General features: G+C 39.1%; 1 protein-coding gene across 2 annotated transcripts in view; it reads right to left on the bottom strand.

Moving 5' to 3' along the window:
• The window catches only part of LOC134676240 (uncharacterized), a 57,358-nt gene that overhangs the window by 25,895 nt on the left and 14,264 nt on the right, over nt 1-17,199 (bottom strand). For both annotated transcript variants that reach the window (XM_063534562.1, XM_063534563.1), the window contains exons 6-13: nt 14,320-14,475; nt 13,960-14,081; nt 13,418-13,574; nt 10,830-10,924; nt 6,161-6,329; nt 5,194-5,443; nt 3,563-3,759; nt 551-771 (exon numbers count right to left, since the gene is read on the bottom strand). In XM_063534562.1, the coding sequence (XP_063390632.1) occupies nt 551-771; nt 3,563-3,759; nt 5,194-5,443; nt 6,161-6,329; nt 10,830-10,924; nt 13,418-13,574; nt 13,960-14,081; nt 14,320-14,475 (1,367 nt within the window). The remainder of the gene's footprint in view (nt 1-550; nt 772-3,562; nt 3,760-5,193; nt 5,444-6,160; nt 6,330-10,829; nt 10,925-13,417; nt 13,575-13,959; nt 14,082-14,319; nt 14,476-17,199) is intronic.

Below are 17,199 nucleotides of genomic sequence, written 5' to 3'. Positions count from 1 at the left end.
CGTATAGCTGTGACATCTTACACACTGTTCGAATTGGGCCAGATTGTATTATATGTAACGTAATACCAACTCATTAGGTAGGTATATTAATGCAATTTCAATATGTCTGTTTTAAAACCGGGCAAGTGCGAGTCGGACTCGCGCACGAAGGGTTCCGTACCATAATGAAAAAAAAAACGGAAAAAATACAAAAAAAAAACGGTCACCCATCCAAGTACTGACCACGCCCGACGTTGCTTAACTTTGGTCAAAAATCACGTTTGTTGTATGGGAGCCCCATTTAAATCTTTATTTTATTCTGTTTTTAGTATTTGTTGTTATAGCGGCAACAGAAATACATCATCTGTGAAAATTTCAACTGTCTAGCTATCACGGTTCGTGAGATACAGCCTGGTGACAGACAGACGGACGGACGGACGGACGGACGGACGGACAGCGAAGTCTTAGTAATAATAGGGTCCCGTTTTACCTTTTGGGTACGGAACCCTAAAAAATGGTATCTCTGAATTTTTTTGTCTGGATTAAAATATATTTTTTAATTACTACTTACGCCGCCTTATATTCGTTGTACAGCTTACATTTCTGCAGACTCTTCACTGTAGTATACCAGAAACGCTTCAACTGATTATTATTCGAATTCTTAATGTAGTTGTGTATGTATAAGAAATCGCTTGCGCGTATGTCGGAGCGGAGTAGAGCGTGTAACGCCGCTATTCGCAGTTGTATGTGTTCAGTGTCGTCCATTATTATTGGTAGAGACGATTGTAGTACCTGAAATTAGTTATTTGTTTTACAAGGGGGCAAAGTTGTTGTTTAACCGCTCGTGCTAATATTGATACCCGAGCAAGCGAAAGATTCCGAAATTGAACCACGAGCGTAGCGAGTGGTTCGAAAAAGGAAGCTTGAGCGTTGCGAGGGTTTCAAAGCACGAGGGTTAAACAAAAATTGCCCCCGAGTGAAACACAAAATCTTTCACCACACCAACCCGAAGCAAATATTAAATGTAAAATATCAAACAAAATCAAACCAAATCAAATCCAAATGAATGTTATTAAATAGTTATCATTCAAAATCATCATTTAAAAGTCAATTATACCAGCAAACATAAGAAAAAAACTTAAAATTTGCATTTGATTACTTTGCCTCACATGTGAATAAAATGCAACTTTGCCATCAGTTTTTGAAGTGCAAAGTAAGCCTTTTCCAGCTGGAGTGGTGAAAAAAAAGTTTTTACCTCTAGTCGCCCAGGGACCTATTAAAAGGTCTCCCGTTCCATTACAATTTGAATCCTTATATTGACAAATCAAAATGGCTTTTGGCTTGGCACGTTTTGACGTCTGGCCGGCTAGAGGTTAGATCAATTTGCTAGCGCTGAATGCGGCTGACATTTTTTTGATAGCTAGAAATAATCTAGGGAGAGAAACTTAAGCAGCCCACTGAGGAGCCTTCCAAATAGATGCCGTTACAATGGATTCATCCAAATGGACGGAATCCTAATATAAAACATTGTACGTTTTTGACATTCACGGACCGATTTTGGATTGAAGCCACGCTATTTGGACTGTTGGAAGGCTCATCAGTGGCCACCTTTATATATTTTTTTAAATTCTCAGAATCACGAGGACTACCGATTTAAAAAAAATGTGTCCCAAAATAATGTCAGTTTTGTAACGCATTTACATACATTTTGTATGAACCGTTATAAAACTGACACCTTAAATTTATATGAAAATTGGCAACACTTTTTTTCTTTGTCTCATTCAATAGTACTCGTGATTCTGAGTCTAAAGCGCCCTCCAGACTATGCGCGTGAATCGCGGGCGAAGCCGCGAACGCGAGTGTGGAGTCTAGTTCGCTGATATGCGAAATCGCCTCCAGACTCGCGTTCGCGCCTTCGCGCCGCGATTTGCGCACGAGTGTGGAGCGGGCTTAAGCCAAAACACGCAAGTTTTTGTAAAAAAAGTAAATGAGTCTATTTTTTCTGAAAAACCCCGGCTACCTCTTGTCACATGGGGTCGAAAAATGCTCGAGTGGACGTCCACCCACAAGGTGCTTGCGTTCAGCAGTGGACGTCTTATGGCTGAGATGATGATGACTTTAATATGGGCCTTACTCCTATTTACAACGTACCGAATAATCATTAACATTGCGACCATATCCATACGCCGGCGGCGGCCGCGAGCTGCCGTCAGCTAACGCCGCCCACAGCCGTTCAAACATCAAACATCAAACATCAACATTTATTCAGCAAATAGGCCACAAGGGCACTTTTACACGTCAACATTGAATTTACATAAAAGCAAAAATAATAACATCAACAATTTTATAAAATAAAACTAACAATTCAATCTAACGTATTACAATTACTAAGAGATGTATATGGTCTCTTAATGTCGAATTACATACAAAATACAGATAAAAAAACACACAAAAAAATCTATAATATTTAGAGGTGTAAATGTCTCTAGGTGTCAGAACTATAAGATTATATAGTTTATCAAGTTATCCTTAGAGATGTATAAGGTCTCCAAGAGTCAATATCCTGTATAATTAATACATTCATTAAAAGAAAAGAAACATACGAGAACAGAATGAGGCGTCTCACTGTAATTAATTAATAAAAGTTACTAAGTATAATAGCTCGTGTTAGCTTAACAGACCAGTCTCCACAAACAGCACCCGTTCACGAGTATGACGCGTATCTCAGCCATCGCCTCCGCCTCTCAGCCGTTCGTGTCTATTGCTCTTCTTGGCCATGTACACGGTTCTAGTGTACGAGTCTGCCGAATAGCCGAGGTTGCAGAGGCCTTGGAGAATGAGTATGAGTAATAATATGAGTATGAGTGTATGAGTGTGTGAGTGTGAGTGTGAGTGTGAGTGTGAGTGTGAGTGTGAGTGTGAGTGTGAGTGTGAGTGTGAGTGTGAGTGTGATTGTGATTGTGAGTATGAGTATGAGTATGAGTATGAGTGTGAGTATGAATATGAGTAATAGTATGAGTATGACTGTGAGTATGAGTATGAGTATGATCTTACACCTATTTACAACTTACCGAATAATCATTAACATTGCGACCATATCCATACGCCGGCGGCGGCCGCGAGCTGCCGTCAGCTAACGCTGCCCACAGCCGTAGCAGAATGAGTATGAGTAATAGTATGAGTATGAGTATGAGAATGAGTATGAGTATGAGTATGAGTATGAGTATGAGTATGAGTATGAGTATGAGTATGAGTATGAGTATAAGTATGAGTATGAGTATGAGTACGAGTATGAGTATGACTATGAGTATGAGTATGAGTATGACATTACACATATTTACAACGTACCGAATAATCATTAACATTGCGACCATATCCATACGCCGGCGGCGGCCGCGAGCTGCCGTCAGCTAACGCTGCCCACAGCCGTAGCAGAATGAGTATGAGTAATAGTATGAGTATGAGTATGAGAATGAGTATGAGTATGAGTATAAGTATGAGTATGAGTATGAGTACGAGTATGAGTATGACTATGAGTATGAATATGAGTATGAGTATGACCTTACACCTATTTACAACGTACCGAATAATCATTGACATTGCGACCATATCCATACGCCGGCGGCGGCCGCGAGCTGCCGTCAGCTAACGCCGCCCATAACCGTTCGTGTCTATTGCTCTTCTTGGCCATGTACACGGTTCTAGTGTATGAGTCTGCTGAATAGCCGAGGTTGCAGAGGCCTTGGAGCCACACCATACGGTCGATGTATTGTGGACAATCTAGGGATTAATAAGATGTTTATTTTCTTTTTAGGGTTCCGTACCCAAAGGGTAAAACGGGACCCTATTACTAAGACTCTGCTGTCCGTCCGTCCGTCTGTCACCAGGCTGTATCTCACGAACCGTGACAGCTAGACAGTTGAAATTTTCACAGGTGATGTATTTCTGTTGCCTCTATAACAAGAAATACTAAAAACAGAATAAAATAAAGATTTAAGTGGGGCTCCCATACAACAAACGTGATTTTTGATCGATGTTAAGCAACGTCGGGCGGGGTCAGTACTTGGATGGGTGACCGTTTTTTTTTTTGCATTATGGTACGGAACCCTTCGTGCGCGAGTCCGACTCGCACTTGCCCGGTTTTTTTATTTTATCTTGGGTCTTAGGTTAGGGTTTACAATGTGAGTATAAAAGTACAATATAAAACACTTCTTCGAGAAAGAGGTTAATCGACGAACCCGACTTGGTTGGGCAGCGTTTGAGAAGCTACGGCACATCTTTTCGTCCAATATTCCGCAGTGTCGAAAGCCTTCGACCAGTGTGTTGCCAGTGATGACATATGGAACTGAATCGTGGCCGCTTACTGCGTGCCTCATAAGAAGACTCAAAGTCACCCAAAGGACAATGGAGAAGGCTATACTGGGAGTCTCTCTGCGTGATCGCATCAGAAATTAGGCCATCCGCAGCAGAACCAAAGTAACCGATGTAGCCCTCCGAATCGCTAGTTAAACTAAAGTTTTTATATTTAATTTATTTACTCAATAAAAAATACACATTTCCATTACACATAATTTTTCGCCAAACTGCTTGATAGGTACTATCGGCAATACACTTACCTGACCAGTCGTTAGGCTTTATCTCATTGCAAGGTTCAAAACTGGTCAGAGAACTGAGAGTGGCAGTGGGCGCGGCATATTGCCCGTAGAACCGATGGCCATAGGGGCGGAAAGATTCTCGAGTGGCGACCACGTACCGGAAGGCGCAGCGTGGGTAGACCCCCCCCCACACAAGGTGGACTGTCGACCTGGTAAAGGTCGCGGGAATCGGGAGAGAGAGACAACTCACCTATACATCCTGAAGTACTTCACCACAATATTATCAAACAGATCTTGTTTCTGACAGAGAGAGAGAGAGAGAGGGGGAGAGAGGGGGGGGGGGGGGGGGAGAGGGGGGGGGGAGAAAGAGAAATAGAGAGAAAGAGAGAAAGCGTGCGAAAGAGAGAGAGAGAAAGACTGCGAGACAAGGAGAGAGAAAGAGTGCGAAAGAGAGAGAGAAAGAGAGAAAAAGAGTGCCAGAGAGAGAGAAAGAGAGAGAAAGAGTGCGGGAGAGAGAGAGAGAGAACGATATAGATAGATAGCTCTACAGCTATCTATCTATCTCGTTCTCTCTCTCTCAGTAAAGACAACTCAACAACAATCTCGAGAGACAACTCACCGCTATACATCCTGAAGTACTTCACCACAATATTATCGAACAGATCTTGTTTCTCGTGGTCGAGTGCTCTCCTAGTTTTGTGCGCGAGCGTCGCGAAGCTCAAGATGGCGGCGTGGCGGATCTCCCTGGAGGAGTCCAGGCCAAGCTTGGTGAACACCTCCAGGTCTTCGAGGAGACTGCTCGAGTAGTTGGCCACGTTGAAGGGTAGCTTTCTGATGAGGGAGAGGATTGTGGCGTCCTCGATTTTCTCCTGCAAAAGAACATCATGAGCATTCACTACATGACCAAGGCCAGTGTCCAGAGCTGGAATCGAACCAGCGTCCTCCGTTTTCGCGACACATGCCTAAACCGCTCGGCTACCCTGGCTCGGTGGCATAAGACGAAATTTCCAAGTATACTTATATGACAATTTTCGAAGGCTTGTGGCGCCCTTACCCCGCCCTGGGCATTGGAGGCCTTAGTATTTTTAGGGTACAGTACCCAAAAGGTAAAAACGGGACCCTATTACTAAGACTCTGCTATCCGTCTGTCCGACTGTCTATCTGTCTGTCTGTCCTACTGTCTATCTGTATGTCTGTCTGTCTGCCACCAGGCTGTAACTCATGAACAGTGATAGCTACAGTCGAAATTTTCATAGATGATATATTTCTGTTGCCGCTATAACAAAAAATACTAAAATGTACGGAACCCTTGGTGGGCGAGTCCGACTCACAATTGTCTGGTTTTTTTTCTCCTTAGTACGTATATTACGACATTTATTTCGTTTTTAGTATTAAAAATATTTTATTTAGATATTTAAACTTTATTGTGTCTACCTTAGCTTTAGTTATTAGTTGTAGTTAATTTTAGTTTTATATTTATGAGTATTTTACACATAAATAAAATCTTGTGAAATAAATTGTGTGTACTTGTAAAAAACTCAAATTCTATTGTTAAATATTTTCATAGAAATATGACAAAACCATACCTTCTGCTCCGTGACGAGATACTTGACAAGCAGCGCGCACGCATGCGTGCGCACCTGCGGCAGCACCTCCAGGAAGATGTTCCTCGACGTTTCGACGTCGTAGCTGGTGCCTAGCACCATGTCGTCGAACAGCTTGCTCAGCGACGCGTATTCCAGCTGAGTCATGGTACTGGAAATAAGTTAAAAAATAAGTTTTTGGCATAAAATTCATTTTTGGCACAAGCTTTTATCGCTGACTGTACTTTTCTTATGACAGACAACTAATACTCATCGAAACAATTCTAAAAACCCCAAACACAATTAGGTTTCGTTGTTTTGTCACAGAGTTCCTATGGCCACCTCCGTTCTCCATCATCAGATCAGCTCGATGACACCGTAATATTTCATTGTCACCCGACTTACGTATGTATGCAAAATTTCAGCTCAATAGGACACCGGGAAGTCGGTCAAATTTAACTTGCAAGATTTGATTACAGACAGACAGACAGACAACGGTCAGGTGAAAGTAAATAAAAGCTTGTAAAAAAAACATTTTTATACACGCTTTTATCGCTGACTGTACTTTTCTTTTAACAGCCAACTAATACTCATTAAGACAATTTCAACAAACACAAAAACATTGTTTTACCACATAGTTCCTGTTGCCAACTCCTGTGTCTACCATCAGCCGGCGTATTGTGGATGGCTTTATCCATGTTTATCCACGTGATAAAATAACTGTCACTTTTTAACACCGTGGGATAGAAAGTGACGGACACCGTTTTATCACGCTGTCACGTAAACAAGAACGACCATCATATCCGTACAGATCAGCATAATCACAATTCTATGTAGGTACAGTCAAGGAATTTAAATTCCGACCCATTTCGTACTTTGTCACAGTGACAACCGTATGAGGTCTCTAGCGGCTTTCATATTGATTGTCACTGTGACAAAGTACGAAATGGGCCGGATTTTAAAATCCTTGTCTGTACAATAAAATAATACATACATACATATCAGCTATAGTTCGTTTTTATGTAACATTAGAAAGAAGATAAACAATCTTGACGTGTCTTTTTATTAAAAAATATTGAAAAACGTTTTAAAAATTAGTTTATAATACCGTAAAATGGGGTGAGTAGGGTCAAAACTGAAATTCAAACCTCGATAACATTTTAATTTTACATATGAAAACTGAATGGTGTATATAATAAGTGTTCCGGACGTTTGTATTCTAGTTTTTATTTTATTTTGGGTAGTTCCATTTCATAACTTTGACGATAAAGAGGAAAACTCACCTCACCCCGTAGTGCCTCGTATTTGGGGTGAGAAGGGTTTTCATACAAAGGTGATTTTGGAAGATTGTTGGATCGATTTTTTTTATGCGTATTACTACAGCTCCATTTTAAATTGGAATAGATTTTTTTTTTGTAGCAGTAGCCTTAAAATCCCTTCTCACCCCCCACTCCCCATTCATAACCCACCTCTCCCCGCGAAACCTACTCACCCCGCTTTACGGTACTTATACTTCGTTTTTTTAGAAATTAGGTAAACAATCTTGATGTGTCTTTTAATTGAAAAACACGTTTTAAAAATAAGTCACGGCAAATATGTAACAATTATGAATCTAATACCATCATTTATATTCTTCTGCTTTCATAAGTAATAGTTTTTGATTTTTAAAAAGCGTTTTTCAATTAAAAGACATGTCAAGATCGCTTACCTTCTTGCAAGTTCTTTCTAATGCAAAAAAAAACGAACTATAGGAATGCTAACATATTTGCTGGGACTTATTTTTTAATGGTGATTTTTAATAAAAAGATATGTATAACAATCATCTCAAATTGCAGTGTGCACAAATCATCTCAAAAATATGTCCCATAGCTCTTATGTCCGCGAATTAAGAACTATGGGACATATTTTTGAATAAGTTGGCTACACCCATATTTTTACAGTTGACTTTACCACGTTGTAAAAAACCCGACTACATTTATACACCGTGTTTTTATTGAATTCCGTTAACTTCGGGGTATGGTTAAGTACGTTTAAAAGAACGAAATGGCAAAGTAAAGTTTGAAAAAAAAAATTTTTTTGTTTTTTTTTTGAAAAAAAAAATTAAGGTTAAAAAATAATTAAATGTAGCAAATAGCGTTGTTGTAACACGGGCATTACATTTAACTCAACCAAACAATTGAAATCTGTGACATATCAATGTCATTTCGAACATCGGTCGACCGAGATTGTACTTAAGTTTAGTAGCAAATGTATGAACTCATTCTTAACACTAATCAATATGTAAACCGGCCCTAAGGCAAGTGTACACGCTTGTAGAGGCCTTATAGGAAACAAATAAATTATTGATTATCTCCGAAATGGAGTTAATTAGAATATCGGTGTCTTTGAGAAAGTTACTTGATTTAAGCTCAGGAATGCACCCTTGAAATTAACGGAAATCAAAAAAAACACGGTGTATAAGTCCATTTCCGCACGTGTTACAGAGGCTATAAAGTTTTCTATACCATTACACGAACCCTGTTCTTCGCATTAATCAATAAACTAAAGGCATTTCCAATTTAGGTCGAGACATTCCAAGAATTCTTTCACGAAAATCTGTATTTACCACGAGTAGCTACTATAAGTAATTTATTAAAATTAAAATAGTTTTGAAAATCCGACAGTTTTTGACATTCGGAATTACCCGAGTAAACCTTACTTGGTTTACTCGGGTAATTCCGAATGTCAAAAACTGTCGGATAATTCCGAAAAGAGACTCTTATTATGATGGAATTTAGGGTGATATTCATCTGAATTTCGGAACTATCCGACATTCGGTATTACCCGAATACACTTTAGGTACCTACGTTTACAATTTTACATTATTTTCATAAAAGATATTAATAATAGTTATTTGTTTTATAAGTTGCAAGGGCCAAACTTGTTATTAAGCTCATTAATATTGATACCTGAGAAAGCGAAAGCAAATATACATTCATAAGTGTGGGTAGTTGAATAAAAATTTGTGACGTCCCACGATTAAAGGTACCTTATGGCGGAGCGGCGCTATGCGACGTAAGCGCCAGCCGCCATAAGGTACCTTTTACCGTGGAACGTCACATTTAGTCTTACAACGTTTTTTCTCAGTTTAAGCTTACGTGTTTTATTTATTCCTCCGTCAAAATACATATTGTACATGGCGCAGTCAGTAGGATACCAAATTCACCGTTTGGTTTTTTTAGTAGGTACCGTTAAACGGGGTGAGTAGGTTTCGCGGGGAGAGTTGGGTTATGAATGGGGAGAGAAGGTTTGAGAGGGGGGTGAGAAGGGATTTTAAGCTACAAAAATAATGTATTCCAATTTAAAATGGGGCTATAGTAATACGCATAATAAAAAAAAATCGATCCAACAATCTTCCAAAATCACCTTTGTATGAAAAACCCTCTCACCCTAAATACGAGGCACTACGGGGTGAGGTGGGTTTTCCTCTTTATCTTCAAAGTTATGAAATGGAACTACCCAAAATAAAATACAAACGTCCGAACCACTTATTATATACACCATTCAGTTTTCACATGTAAAAATAAAATGTTATCGAGGTTTGAAAGTCAAATTTCACCCAACTCACCCCATTTTACGGTAAGTAAGTATTAAGCAGACATCGAAAAATTTATAGCATTTTTGGTGCAAAGGAATGGTGTTGACGGAATTAGAACATATAATTCTAACTGAAATGGTGAATTAAGGCTATCCCAACTGTAAGGTAATTAACGCAAATTAAACAATATGGTTGAAATTGTTTATACCTATTCTGTAAAATTTACGATGTCTGGTACACATATATAATAAATAAATAATAAATAAATAAATATTATAGGACATTCTTACACAAATTGACTAAGTCCCACAGTAAGCTCAAGAAGGCTTGTGTTGTGGGTACTGAGACAACGATATATATAATATACAAATACTTAAATACATAGGAAACACCCATGACTCAGGAACAAATATCTGTATCATCATACAAATAAATGCCCTTACTGGGATTCGAACCCAGGACCATCGGCTTCGCAGGCAGAGTCACTACCCACTAGGCCAGACCGGTCGATATATATATTTTATATTTTATATACAGTCAACAACCCTATTGGACTTTAACCTTATTATATAACCTGTAACCTTTTTTGTTTTCTCTTTGTTTGATTTGTTCAAATTTGTTGCTGTAAGTTTTGTTGCGACAATAAATGACTTTTTCGCTTCTTCCTCGCGTTATCCCGGCATCTCGCCACGGCTCATGAGGGCCTGGGGTCCGCTTGACAACTAATCCCATGATTTGACGTAGGCACTAGTTTTCACGAAAGCGACTGCCATCTGACCTTCCAACCCAGAGGGTAAACTAGGCCTTATTGGGATTAGTCCGGTTTCCTCACGATGTTTTCCTTCACCGAAAAGCGACTGGTAAATATCAAATGATATTTCGTACATAAGTTCCGAAAAACTCATTGGTACAAGCCGGGGGTTTGAACTTGCGACCTTCGGATTGCAAGTCGCACGCTCTCACCGCTAGGCCACCAGCGCTCTAATAAATGACTTTTTATTTTATTTATTTTATTTTAGTAAGCAAGGGCTGAAAAAAGAATACTAAGATGTTTTTTCAACTCTTAACCTTTAGTATTGTTACTTTGGTACTTACTTTAGCAAATCAATAAAGTCTAGGCTGTGTATCAGCGTGGCATTTCTCACTATATTGTTTGCGTCTATGCCTTTCCTCGCTATCTTCAGAAGTATCTGCAAATAAAATAAAAAGACATGATTTATGTGTGAGCCATGACATTAGGTACATTAATAGTTATTTGTTATATATACAAGGGGGCAAAGTTGTTGTTTAACCGCTCGTGTTAATATTGATAGCCGAGCAAGCGAAAGATTCCAGAATTGAAACATGAGCGTAGCGAGTGGTTCGGAAAATGGAATCTTGAGCGATGCGAGGGTTTCAAAGCACGAGGGTTAAACAAAATTTGCCCCCGAGTGAAACACAAAATTTTTCACCACACCAACCCGAAGCAAATATTAAATGTAAAATATCAAATAAAATCAAACCGAATCAAATCGAAATGAATGTTATTAAATATTTATCATCCAAAATCATCAATTCTAGCAGCAAACATGAGAAATCTACTCAAAATTTGCATTTGATTACTTTGCGTCACATGTGAATAAAATGCAACTTTGCTATCGGTTTTTGAAGTGCAAAGTAAACCTTTCCGAGCTGGTGTGGTGAAAAGTTATTTTACGATTTAGACTCATGTAAATTATTTTTTGAGTGTAACTATGTCTCACATCGTAACATCTAGAGATAGGGTTTTTCCTGGTGCAAAGGCTGTCCATCGCAATTCAACGCGGTAACGCAGCGAGTGTGATGGGCACCTTTGCGCCGGGGGTAGCGCGGGGAGGCCTCTTTGAGTAGTTTTTATATTCCTTATTTTATTTTAGATATATTTAGGGTTGTTAGTTTTAATTTAGTATTATTTATAGATGTATTTAGTTCATAAGTTATTTATTTGTTTTTCTACTGTCTTTTTCCTATGAAATTATAGAGATAACCGGACTAATCCCAATAAGGCCTAGTTTACCCTCTGGGTTGGAAGGTCGGTTGGCAGTCGCTTTCGTAAAAGCTAGTGCCTACGACAATTCCTGGGATTAGTTGTCAAGTGGACCCTAGGCTCCCATGAGCCGTGGCACAATGCCGGGACAACGCCAGGAAGAAGAAAAAGAGTATGTCTCACGACAGTTTAAATTCGATTATCCATAACACTACGTTCGATTTAATTTAAATTAATTTATAATTACTGCTATCTGACCTTCCAACCCAGAGGAGACACTAGGCCCTTATTGGGATTAGTCCGGTTTCCTCACGATGTTTACCTTCACCGAAAAGTGACTCGTAAATACCAAATGATATTACATTACGTACATAAGGGGCCTAATTCGACATGTACAACTGTCAGATTTCGCATCCACGTCAAATCAACAGTTGATTTTATTGCATACTGAGTGTTGATTCCATCAACGGTGGATAATATCATTTGGCACAACCAAAACTCAACTCTAAACTAAGGGTGGTTCGGTTTGGTATGCTTGTCACCCTAACTGTGGATTGTTAATGTCAAATTTTGACATTGTACGGTAGATCAACACGATACGTCAAACGTCGCTTGTCGAATAAGGGTCAAGTTCCAAAAAACGACGGTACGGGGTTTGTACCCGCGACTTCCTGATTAAAAGTCGCACGGTCTTACCGCTAGGCCACCAGCGCTTTCGCTAGGCCACCAGCACTTTTGCTGGGCCACCAGCGCTTTCGCTAGGCCACCAGCGCTCTTGGGAACTTAGTCATAAGTGTTTTTAGGGTTCCGTACCCAAAGGGTAAAACGGGACCCTATTACTAAGACTTCGCTGTCCGTCCGTCCGTCCGTCCGTCCGTCTGTCACCAGGCTGTATCTCACGAACCGTGATAGCTAGAGACTTGAAATTTTCACAGATAATGTATTTCTATAACAACAAATACTAAAAACAGAATAAAATAAAGATTAAAATGGGGCTCCCATACAACAAACGTGATTTTTGACCAAAGTTAAGCAACGTCGGGAGAGGTCAGTACTTGGATGGGTGACCGTTTTTTTTTTTGCTTTTTTTTGTTTTTCTTTTGCATTATGGTACGGAACCCTTCGTGCGCGAGTCCGACTCGCACTTGCCCGGTTTTTTAATAATATCTTACTAATAGAGTGCTAGGCTCAATTGGGACTGGGCCGGTCACGTCTGCCGCATGCATCCAGACAGATGGGCTAGTGTGGCTACCAAGTGGATGCCAGAAGGGCGCGGACGCGGCAGGCCCAGACGGAGATGGCGGGACGACCAGTGGCGTTGCTAGCATGGGTGGCACCCGGTGCGGAAATTGTGGGTGTCACCCCAAAATTCAATCAAAATTGTAAAATATATTTAAAAAGAGTAATTGTAATTTTTTGTAATAGCTCAGGATTTACTCGATCGCTTTCATTTTACGAATTTTTATAGGTGGCACCGTGGCACTACTGATGTTCACGGTTGGGTGTCACCCCTAAATGGGTGACACCCGGGGCGGACCGCCCCCGCCCCCCCCCCCGCTAGCTACGCCACTGGGGACGACCTAGACACCTTTACCAGTAACTGGCCACAGCAGGGTATTTGCCCAGCAGTGGCACACCTTAATAGGCTAGCTAAAAAAATTGAAAGAAACACAATTACCTGATAAGCTTTGTGTCTTAAATCATGCTGAGTCAGGTTATTGATACCAGCAGAAGGGTCACTGAAGCCTTGCGACACATACTGGACGGTCGTCCGCGTCACGTTCAGCTTGTCCATCTGTTGCCTCTTCTGTTTTGACACGAAGTTCAAAGACAATCTGTAAGAAACATACCCCCTTATTTATAAAACTTTGCGAAACTGGATTTGTTAAATTATATTTTATCCCTTTTTTATATATAAGTCAAAATGACAGATAACGAACGAACGAACACAACAACACAACGACAACCAAACACAACAGAACAACAAACGATTCGATTTTAACGTCCGTGTCTTTGAACGGACCAATCACGGCACAGGACTTCGCTCACCTCGTCCCGCGCACCCCCGCATTTTTGGCATCATCGATTGCATGAAATAATTGCTCTAAACTCGGCCTAGAGGATTTCTAGTCTATGGAGTGAGCACTCTATGCCTACTTATTTCTCTGTGCTCTCAATATAGGTTTTAAAAAAATTAAAAGTTTAATTTTTCTTACTTACTCTGAAGCGACTGACAGAATATGCTCCTGCACTTTATACTCGGAAGTGCCTTTCATCTCCAAGCTCTCTAGACCAGCATCGTTGAACTGGTATACTCTCTCTGCCGTAGCGACGGCGTCTGGCTGAAATTAAAAAAAAGTTAGAAAAAATTACTATGCTTAAAATTATTATTATTTTCTTCCGTCCGATTCTTCTCATTTTCAAACATAAGATTTGTATACTATTTATATTAACCACATTCTTGTCAATTTTCATTAAATTTGTTTGAAGATTACTCCAAATATCGTGTGACAAACATGAAATTAGTTACCCTAGTTGAGATGTCTCACTCCGCTTAGTCTCCGAGTATGATATACGTACCACACCGACTAGGTCATCGTATTCAGGGTTGCCTACGACGTTGACGGAGCTCCATGAGCGCTCAGCTGAGGCGCCAAGCAGCTGCGAGTTAGTGTATTTGCGGATGGTGCGTCCCTGATTGATGTATACCGCTACACAGGTTTCGTAGAGGCAAGGCTGCAAAAAAAAAATGTGTTTAGAGTTAGCCCAAAAAAAGTCTGCATCGATATTCATAGCCCACGCAATGTAAGTGTTATTTTGAACGTCAAACTTCTATGACATTATGACGTATAAATAACACTTGCACTTCGTGGGCTATCGGAATCGCTGTAGGCTTTTCTTGGTCTAACTCTAACTTTTTTTCACCACCATCCCCCGTAGACAACATGCTTCCATATTAGTGTGAGAGTGACAGTTTCATTTCGTAGCGAACGAAACGAAACTGTCACTGTCACACTAATATTGAAGAGTGACACAAAGCGATTCGATGGCGAAGCGCAAGCGATTATCACCTTGGCTAGGCCGCCTGGGTGTGGTAGCTAGCCAACATAACAACTGTTGATAGAAAATTACAACAATACAATACAATACACACATTTATTGCACACCTCATTACAGAAAACAATACAAAGATTACCGACAAGAAGAGGTTAAACGCTAATCGTCCTATTGCTAAAAAGCGATCTCTTCCAAACAACATAACTAAGCAAATCTGCCGCAGGCGAGTGGCAAGACTCGGGACGAGTGAAGAATGACATTTCCGCACGTGTATCGAACGACGTTTTTTAATACAGTTGCGAAAAAATAAGAAAAACATTGTTAATCGTACACTAAACAAAAGTGGTAACAGTGACAGCTCGGTTAGACGTCGTCTTTAAGTATATTATATCTATGGGCGTTTGGCAGCTATTCCGTTCCATTCAGTCAACTTATTAAGAACGGAATTTTCAATATTGAATATTAAAAAATAAACGTGTTATAATGATGAAGAGGTAAGTAATTAAATGTGAAATATGTAATATTTTTCGTATTCTTACATTAACGGTAGGTTTTTATGCTGATTACGACGTTTAAAGGAAACTAATATTAACACTCATCAATAAGTAGTCGTGAATTGGAACAAATATAAATTTAAAAAAATTGGAAAAGTAAAAAGCACTAGTTCGAGATAACCAACTTTCCGCACGCTAAACAGCTACGTAAAGTAGCACTTTTTGAGCAACTGTATTAAAAAGTATATTACACTATTAACTAATTGGGAAAATGTTTATTATGAAAGTCATACAAGGAGGCTATTGTATTTTCATTACACTTGCTCGAAAAAGATTTTATTTCATGTAGGCGTACTGAAGGACAAAGGCCTATATTGATCCCGCGGGAGTTATGGATTTAAAAAAAGCTATTACTCACGAGTGAGTTTATAGTCAAAATAATAAGAAAAAAAGTTATACTTAGTTAAAAAAACATTGTGTGCAATATAACACTTTATACTCTCGCTATTTTAAATCACACAATCGGGTCTACCGCGATATACATATAGTAGTTTATGTGACTGCTACATAATGAGAGGCATTAAAATACGAGTGTGGGTTTAAGAAACGAACGTTAGTGAGTTTCTTAATAGGATCACACGAGTGTTTTAATGCCTAATTATGTACAGTTACATACAGTAAAGGGCCAAAAAGAATGCACATCGAGCTTTAGAAAGAGGCAATCGGCTAATTTCGACTTCGTATAGCGATATCTGTGTCGCACACACCATGACGTTTGTTTTGTCAGTCATGGTTCAAATGCGAGAGAGTGCAGTCGCCTATCTAAGTCAATATATATATAGAGCTGCTAAAACCCCTATAAAATTAAATTTGTACTATGGCATCTATAGGGAAAAAAGGTAAGCCGTTACTCTACGCGTTAGTCACGCGAAATTATCCACAATGTTTATAAATATTTTTTATCTGAAGCCAACCAATTTAAAAAACATGAGGATGTTAATGTAAGTAATTATTTAGGTTCAACAGAGATTTGTCATTACAATATTACACTTTTTGTCGATCTTATATAAAATATATATTTATGAAGATTATTTTTCCCTGACAAGAACATAGCAATAATTAAAAATAGTTACATCGTGTTTTACAGCTCTATATATTTCACGTGAAATCAAAACAAAACAACAATAAAGTACTTAGTTCTAAATTCAAATTCTGATAAACGAATAACCTAATAATTGATGTACATGGAAATGAGCATTCGTTTGTATTCGGAAATGCGATGATTGCCGATGTGCATTCTTTTTGGCCCTTTACTGTACACTACTTTATCTAAACACATACTTAAAACTAACTAGAGTCTGTGCGGAAAGAGAAGAGTCGTGGCAGAAACGGGAACTAACATTTTAAATTTTATATGGCAATCAAACCTTTGACACCTTGTCATGTAAAAAGTAAACAAACTTCTGTCATTGTATATTTATTAACAAAAACCGCAAGTTTTATGTATAATATATTTTCAAAACACGATAAAACCGTACATAAAACCACAAGGAAAATTATATTTAACATTGTTCGGTTTTGTCAGCGGGAAGAAAACGGCTAAAAGCCGACTATCGACTTACAAAAAGTCGCGGAACGTGTTTCCGCTATTCGCGGGTATTGATGTTGTATTTAATATTAAATAATTACCTATTTAATAAGGCCCCTAAGTAACTTGTCTCCGGTACATAATCGGTAAGTATATTCATTCAAAATATATTAATTTTCATAAATATGCAGGTCATTCATGGTCTTTAAAATAACTGACAAATAGTCTTGATACTTGCCATTTTATGCATATTTATATGTAATTTTTTTTTTCAGGATTGTGTAAAAGTACCTACGGCATCTCGAATAAAAGACCGCTAAG

This window comes from Cydia fagiglandana, chromosome 24, assembly GCF_963556715.1.
Source record: "Cydia fagiglandana chromosome 24, ilCydFagi1.1, whole genome shotgun sequence".
NCBI classification, from domain to species: Eukaryota; Metazoa; Arthropoda; class Insecta; order Lepidoptera; family Tortricidae; genus Cydia; species Cydia fagiglandana.
Note: the sequence above shows the minus strand (reverse complement) of the source record. Positions and strands in the feature narration are given on the sequence as shown.